We start from the raw sequence: 8,440 nt of genomic DNA, 5'->3' as shown, positions 1-8,440 counted from the left end.
ACAACAGCAACCTCGCTGCTTGCTGCTGTTGCTGCTGGTCCGGAGCAGATGGCGAAGAAAAACAATCCCCCCCATGATGCTACTTGGCGAGTGACCAAAAAAACGGACATCAGCGATGAGCAGCACAGCAGATTCTCCTCCTTTGGTTTCCCTTCTCTTCTTGACTTACCTCCATTCTTACCGTCCTCCTTCTCTATCTCTTTCCCTTTTTTTTTTACATAAATTCTAAATTCCTTATCTTATTAATATAGTACAGCAGACAAGGACTCAAAGTCCTAAAAAGTTTGTCCCCCAAGTGCAAGGTAGGCATGATGGTTGGGATTTAAATATAGGGGTAATGCCCCCCTCCCCTTTTTCAAGAACAAAACTAAAATACATAAGTTTTCAAATCCAACGATTTTTCCCCATGAAAACCCCTTTTCTTTATATTGAAAGTACATAAATAAACAAAGGGAGGGTCTAAACATCTAACATGCAAATATGATTCATAGGAAAGAAGAGAAAATGTAAAATAATAAAAAAAAGAAATTTTATAACCAAACAAATAAAGTAAAAACCTAGGTGTTACACAATCTCAAACTCACCATGAATTGTGTTTGATACGAGGATTGATCTAGTGCATCTCATCTTAATTTGTATTTAAGGGGGAGATTACTTCTTAAGCTTTTCACTTTAACTCTCTTTCTCATCGGAACCCGACCCTATATAATATATATATATATATATATATATACATATATATAGAGAAAGAGAGGGGAAAGAGAGATAACCAATCAAATACAACCCTTCCCATATTTTTACAACTCATACAACCTCATCTAAAACCGTCCATTTTTTAAATTTTATTTTTTGGCTTTTTTAATCAAGGGTAGTTTTCAATTGAACAAAATGGTAACCCATGATGAAAATAATGAATGGTTAAGATATGGTTGTATTGGTTATAACAATTAGAGAAGTTGCATAATAAACCACCTATATATATATATATATTATGTATTTATGGTTTACCAAATCAATTATATATGTTATTAAGCTCGTTAAGTCACTTTCAAACAAGCCATAAAACAATACTATAAACACTTAGAGACCTTTTACCAAACGCATGCCCTGATAAGCGCTTAACAAGTCACATTACATTACATGATAATATGATAATGATCAAGAATCTTACCCGGTAAGAACGATGCAAGGACCAAGAGTCTTACCCCGTAAGTGAAGACGACAATTTTTACCACGGTTACCGCTTATCGGGTAAATTGTCGAATACAATGTTGTTTTGATGGACTAAAATCTTACACAACAAGCAAATAATAGTGTTAGGTTTTATCGATAAATACTTGCCGGATAAGTTTTTTTTTGGTAAACGTCAGCTTGAAAAGAAAAAGTATTTGGTTTGGTGGGTTAATTTTGTGACCATCTTTGATAAACGAGGTGTGCATCTTATGAAAAACAGCATGTTCACGCTAAATAACCTAATAACTCCAGGGCTGATTCACATTGTCAGAATTTCAAGAACGAATGCCATGACCCTCGACCAAAATCATGCTGTCAACCAACCCAACCATGGCGGCGACCACTCTTCTCCTCCACCACCGCAACCATTATCGAAAAATGCGCAGAAGAAGCTATTGAAGCAACAAAGATTCGAAGCCAAAAAAGCGGAGAAAAAAGCCGCCATTAAAGAGGAGAAGAAACTACAAGCTGAGCGGAAGCGGAAAGAATGGGAAGAAAAGCTCTCAAGTCTGCCACAAGAAGAGAGATTGAAAATGATAGAATCGAGAAAAGGGATGAGGAAAGAGCGAATGGATCAGAGGACGGAAGAGAGAGAGAGCAAAGCTCTTAGACTTTCGGAAGCGAAGAAACACGGGCAGAACATCGTTGTGGACTTAGAATTCTCTGATCTCATGGCTCCTAATGAGATTCATAGCCTCATTAAACAGGTGAAATTCATTTTTATTCGAGATTTTCTTTTGCATGAACAATGTTTGATTAAAATGTGAGAGTAATACTGGGTTCTATGATATTCCAATTCTCTCTTTTACTGTCTATATATACATGTTCTTAGAGATGAAAACTGTAATCAATCATTTAGTTCAGGGGATTAGGGTTTAAGAACTGAATTAATTGGAGCCCTAAACCGTAAATCCAACAATGAGTAGCCTTTCCTCCCTACCGAGCAAGGTAGACGCTTTTTTTTCTGTCTTCTAACACCAATATTGGTACTCATGGGCTCATGAATTGTAAAGATAAAATGTCATTAAGATATGGCATTGCTGTTTCTGGGTACAGTTTCTTTAGTTTGAATACTACTTTGAATGAACAAGGGTACAGTTTTTAGTTACTTATCCATTCGTAAGTGTAACATCCTTTGTCAAAAAGGTTAACTATAATTAATTTGACTCAATGCATCAAGCTCGTCTTTTTTATGGGGGTGGGGTAGAGAAGGCTTGCAACATGTTGATTCTATGGTTCGAAACTTATGAGCTCTACGAAATTCAGCAAGAGCAATTGATGCGAAAACCGTGTAAGGGAAAAATGAAAACAAACACACAGAGCTAACTTTACGTAGGAGCTAACTAAGAGCGGGCCCCAACACTAGTACTAACATTTCAGAACTAACACAAAATCTAGAGAAGAGTAGCCTTGGCTTCATAAAAACACCTTTAGAGCTTTGTAAATGCAAAATAAAAATGTCTTATGGGCACATACTTCCGCTCTCAAGTGGGTTAATGATTCCAAACTTGGTAATGACTACAGTCTACAGAGTACCAATGCAAACTTTGTCCGAGAGCCTTGGTGGAAAGGATCTACATGTTGTTCTTTACTTTGAAGATAACAAGGAAAGGTCCCACCTTTTTGAACCTCGTCTCATACACGATGAAAGTCAAGTTTGATGTATTTGGTTTTGTAATTACAACATCATCGGAAGGAATGGATATGGCAGGTGTACCATCACATAATTCAATATCAACAGGTGGAAATGGACATGCAAATCATTCAAGAGAGCGAGAAATCATTGAACATCATAAAATACATCTACAAGACTTGATAGAAAACTCCTTGCTACGACATATTGCCTTTTAGAAGCCTAGGATATAGGAGTTGACCCACATCCTGCATTAACTGACCTTGTGAGAATCAGATCAAGTGCCCTAAATGCTATCACAAAAAGCTTGTAAGTGTAAGGAATTTTGGGAAGAGAAGAAGAACCTTAATTCAACATTCCCTTGATATACTTGGTTGCGGAAACTGGTTTAAATCCGGGTTAGGAAATGATAGCTTTGGCACGATGATAGATAAATGCGGCTTTCAGCAATTACTTCTAAAGAATAACATCTGAGAAAGTTCCTTCTGATGGCACTGCATATGGTAAAAGGGATCTAAGGGCATATAAAAGATTCAACAAAAGTAACCTTGCCTCTTGAATGAGATACCGGGCATATCTTCTTTGTTCCTTGTGAAATCCCTCTTTGGTTCGTGAAACTTAAAATTATAGATGGTATACCATTAGACTTGAGTCTTTTTTGCTAAAATCTGAATACAAGAAAGGCTTAAGAGCTTGAATAAAACGCATATGATTTCCCACAACCATTGCATCATCATCATCATAAACCAAGGCTGTTGTAAGCAAGGAACTTCCAGTTTTAGTAAACAAAGAAGAATCAAGAAGCCCTAAACCATTAGGGTTGTTGTCAACTTACCAGTTATTGTCTAGATGCTTGCTTAAAGCTAAATTTCTCATGCCAATATTTTTTGTCTCACTCACTTCTTTGAAATTCGGGAGTGTTCACAGAAACAACTGCTCTATTCTCTATAGTAGAGGTCTTGGCTGCTTACATCTCACCCCCAGACTCCATCTCTGAGTGGGGTATAATGGGCTAGTTTGGTTTTGGTTTATATACCTTCTCAAGAAGAGCTCCATGCAAAAAAGCATCGGTGAACACCAAATTCTTAGAGTTGCAATCAGTTGCAATGGAGATAGAACTGTCATGATAGTCATTCAGTTGATCACATGTGTGAGGTAATAATTTGGAACAAGAATCTCTTGTCGGTATCATATTGCAATAATTTGGATCATCAGCCACTTAGTTGATTTTCTTAACCCGTTTGCACATTATACTTCTTTTTAATGGGTGTTAGAGGGACAAATGTTGAAGTTTTATTGTGCTCAGGAATACTAGTCTCATCTTTGATCCATGTATCCTTGGCAACTTGTGTGTACTTTTTGTTACCCTATATAATAGCTTTAAGAAAATAACTTTGAGTAGTACTCGAGAAAGAATTTTTGTACAGAGATGCACTTGGGAGCAAATGATAAGATGATTAGAAACTACAGGAATTTTTGGGCTTGGAAGGAATTTATGAAAAAATTTAGTTCCCYTTGCTTCTTGTGAAGGGTTGCTAAGGCGYATCCATAATTCTTTTAGTAGTGGGACAAAGTAATTACTATAATATAAAGTAAAATAAAACTTAATTATAAAGTCAAATTAATTATAGTTAACAAATTTGCTAATGTAGCTTCTTAATTTTCCGGCGAGGATGCCCGTGGTAGCGAGACAAATCACAATGGTAGCATTGTTAAGGGTCATAAAAAATATTTACACCATGACAGACAAATTCAGTGGTATCACTCATGCCTTAGTAGATCCGGCCATGGTGCTAACAAAGAAGACGGTAAGTAAGAACATGGAGAGACAGAATTACCTGGGGAGGGGAGTAATCGGGAGGAGTACAAGAGATGCTAGTAAGTGAAATGGAAGTAGAGGAAGGAGAAATTGAAGATGGAGAAGTTACTAGAGGGCGTTTACTTTGGGCATGAGGAGATGAACGACAATGAGAAAAGGTAGGTCGTAAGGAATATAGGAACATGTTTTCATGAAAAACAACATATGCCAAGAGACAAATCTCTCTCTTTGTTTGAATACCGAGGAGCAAATAGCCTTTTTGTCAATGTGGATGGATACCTAAGAAGAACATAGTTATTCCAACAGAATTTGTGGTAGCTAAACATAGAGAGCCAAAAGCTTTGGGATGTCAATAAATGGATGGGTGTCCCAACATAATTTTACAACTTTTTAGATATTCATGAACAATTTTTAGTCTATTAAATAAAGGTAACATGTTCCCGAGAGCATTTTTGGAGCCGTGATTAAAACTGGCGAGTTAAAGACGAAGTTTTCTCTTTACATCGCCAAGCTTCTGGTGGTAATGGCTTTTCTAATTTATTATGAAATGAAACTAAACTTCATGTTCTTACACTTTGATGTATATTTCACTGTCATGCATGTAACCATAAATGTTGAAGGAGCCGTTGTTAAGTTTGGGAGTTGGGAACGAGGAATTGTCTTGCTGACATTGCAATTTTGTTAATTATTAAGAATCACATGCTAGAAAGTCCATGTTTTTTTTTCTTTCTGAAACAGCATGTTTGAAGTACGAATTCAATCTTATATAATTGACATACAGATCTTTGTTTGAATTGTAAAGACGCTTCGTGTCAATGATGAGTTTCCATGCTCACTGAATTTCTAATTTGGCTCTGCTATTGGTTGTGGTTTTGGTAGCAACTGTCTTGAATGAAAAGTTTGCTGKTGACTTGTGAATGCAGATWATGTATTGTTATGCGGTGAATGGAAGAAGTAYGGTCCCTTGTCATCTCTGGTTGACTGGCTAYGAGGGAGAAATTGAWAGCCAGTTYCAAAAGATYCCWGGGTTTGAYAAATGGATAATCGAGAAGSATAATGGTCCTTATATCAATACATTTGAAAGTGAAAAGGAGCATTTGGTATACCTGACAGCAGACTCAGAAACTATGCTCTCCGAACTTGATCCAAAGAAAATTTATATCGTTGGTGGGCTCGTGGATAGAAATAGATGGAAAGGGATAACCATGAAGAAAGCTGTAGAGCAAGGAATTGAAACAGCAAAACTTCCAATTGGGAACTACCTCAAGATGTCTGGTTCTCAGGTACAAGTCATCACAGTACTTGTTCTTTTTTTCTTTTTCTTTTCCCATTAGGGATGAGTGATGATTTGGATCTTGTCTTGTTATATTGCTTTTTTAACAAGTCTATATGTATTACCTTTAAAATGACAAATTGAACTGCTCAAGAAGCTGTTTGTCTCAAAATGTAGGTCCTTACAGTGAATCAAGTTATAGAAATACTTGTCAAGTTCTTGGAAACTAAAGACTGGAAGGCTTCATTCTTCCATGTGATTCCACAAAGGAAAAGAGGTGAATCTGAAGCACAAGGATCTCAAGAAGAAGCTCAAGTGGATGAGAATTTTGATCAAGAGATTAAAAGGCAATGCATTGAAAACACAGATAGCCTGTAGGTGTGACCTTCCATTGTAACTTATATCCTACAGTACTGCTGATGCAAAACATTTCTCAATTCCAGTTGGATTCATATGTTGATTTTGAGTTGAGCTTAAGAAATCTTTTTATATTTACCATAAATATGGAATATGACACCTGAAATAGTAGTATCAAAACATCGATCCTTGATCTGTTGTTATCTGCAATACATCTGGTATGGCCTTTTTACTGTTGTAATTGTTTAGAAAGTTGATACCCAGTTTTACATGATGTGAAACATGTATTTTTGTTAATTATAGATTTCAGTTTATTCAAACATTTATTTATGCGTACGAACAACATGGTTAATGATCTGTATCTTGTTCCCTTGTTGTTTCAGTCTGTTCCATCGTACGGTGCAACACAGGCCATAAATGTTAAGCAGGAAAAAAGATAAATGACCGATAAAAGAAAGAAAACTAAACGAGTAGCAAACAGAACGTCAACGTCTCATTGTTACCATCTCAGTTACTCTTTACAATGAGCATATGGCTCAAAACCAGCAACAGCAGTAGGTCCAGAAGGGCCAGCAACTGATGGATCCTTGAAGAAACCACCAATGCTAGCAGGACCAAAGAAGCCATTATGATGATGAAAAGCAGCAGGCACAAAAGCATATGGGCCAGGATCAGCAGCCCTCTTGACAAGTGGCTCACCCCTTATGGATCCACGTTCACCGCCATCAAATTCCCTGTAGCGATGGAGATAGACAGTCAAAGGCTCGATATAATCATCAAATCCCAGTTTGCTCATAGCCCACAGGACATCTTCAGCGGTGATGGTCTTCCTCTGCTCACGCTGGCAGCGATCATTGGCTTCGCCCGTCACAAAACTAATGTACTCAGAAACACATTCTTGGATGGTTTCTTTGGCGTCATCAGAGATCTTGGCATGTGGAGGGAGGATCTTTCGCATGATTCGGATCACATTTGCTATTGGCATGAAACGGTCTTGTTCTCGAACAGTGCACTCATTGTCATCTGTAGATGGGTTGTTGGTGTTCGTCATTTCTGGTAGCTTCAGTTTCATGTCCGTTTGCTGCTGCATCCCTGGGCGGAGAAGGTATGTAACCCGATTAGGCAGGAACCAGTTACAACTTATATGAATGAGAAAGAAGAAAAACAAAGACATGAAGATTATAGCTTTCATCATTTCTGGTTGATTAACTTGAAGATCCGCCATGAATTCACAAAAAAGAAATCTGAGAACAATGTAGTAGTATATATACAAGTTTCATTCTTTATTTTGCAATGATCGATCTTAATCATTTTCATATATACCCATGTATAAGAAAACTTGAAAGTCGTATTTTACCATGATTTTATTTTATTATTAATACATGTATATATATATATATATATGCACTTAAAAGTAATTGGAAAAAACAAAAACAGAAGACTGTAAAAGTGGAAGGAGGTGAAGTGTGCAAAAGTGACAGATTCGTGGGGTCAAGATGGTTTAGTGATATTCTTGCATGCATGCCACTTGTTCTACAATATTTGTCCAAATTCATACACACTGCTTCAAGACCAAACCTCCATTGATGATACTCATATATACACAGAAAATTATATATCAATCAATATGATATATTAGTCAATTCCTTCACCTGCATATATATATATATATATATATATATATATAATCTGTTTCAAGATCGATGCATGGACTGGTTTATTATATATATATATTGAAGAAGATAACAGAATGCATGCAGAAAAGGTAATATTGAAAACCCCATTCAAAGATTTCTTGAAAGTGGATAAAGAAGCAACACAAAGAGGCCAATGCAATTGCAGAAAAAGGAACTCCAATGGAGTGAAAGAAACATTATATATATATATATATATATGTATATGTATATATGTATGTATATGTATATATGTATGTATGGAGGAGGAGTAAAGTACCAGATGTAGGGTGAATTGGGATCCTGTGGAAACCTCCTCCACGTTGCATCTTCTCTCTCTGTCTCTCTCCAGAAACTGAAATTGGAATTGAAAATGAAAATTGAAGAGAGAGTGTTGATGATATATAGAAAGAGAGAAAGTGGTTTGTTGGGCAAATATGGACAATTAATTA

General features: G+C 36.6%; 2 protein-coding genes across 2 annotated transcripts; one reads left to right on the top strand and one right to left on the bottom strand.

The window, feature by feature from the left end:
• Positions 1–1,454: 1,454 nt before the first annotated feature.
• On the top strand, positions 1,455–6,786 carry LOC112505039 (tRNA (guanine(9)-N1)-methyltransferase-like). The gene is made up of 4 exons (XM_025108983.1): positions 1,455–1,940; positions 5,609–5,968; positions 6,136–6,332; positions 6,699–6,786. The coding sequence occupies exons 1-4, from the start codon at positions 1,455–1,457 to the stop codon at positions 6,730–6,732; spliced, it is 1,077 nt and encodes a 358-aa protein (XP_024964751.1). The 3' UTR covers positions 6,733–6,786.
• On the bottom strand, positions 6,715–7,620 carry LOC112505038 (nuclear transcription factor Y subunit B-6-like). Its single transcript, XM_025108982.1, has one exon. It carries the CDS (start codon positions 7,538–7,540, stop codon positions 6,827–6,829), a length of 714 nt encoding a protein of 237 aa, XP_024964750.1. The 5' UTR covers positions 7,541–7,620; the 3' UTR covers positions 6,715–6,826.
• Between the last annotated feature and the right edge of the window lie 820 nt (positions 7,621–8,440).

The sequence above is a fragment of the Cynara cardunculus genome, unplaced genomic scaffold (genome assembly GCF_001531365.2).
Source record: "Cynara cardunculus var. scolymus isolate 2C unplaced genomic scaffold, CcrdV1 Un_Scaffold_8006, whole genome shotgun sequence".
In the NCBI taxonomy this organism is placed as follows: Eukaryota; Viridiplantae; Streptophyta; class Magnoliopsida; order Asterales; family Asteraceae; genus Cynara; species Cynara cardunculus.
Note: the sequence above shows the minus strand (reverse complement) of the source record. Positions and strands in the feature narration are given on the sequence as shown.

What these genes read in the sequence shown, in the direction of transcription:
- LOC112505038 (XM_025108982.1), bottom strand. Translation starts at nt 7,540, where the DNA reads ATGGCGGATCTTCAAGTTAATCAACCAGAAATGATGAAAGCTATAATC.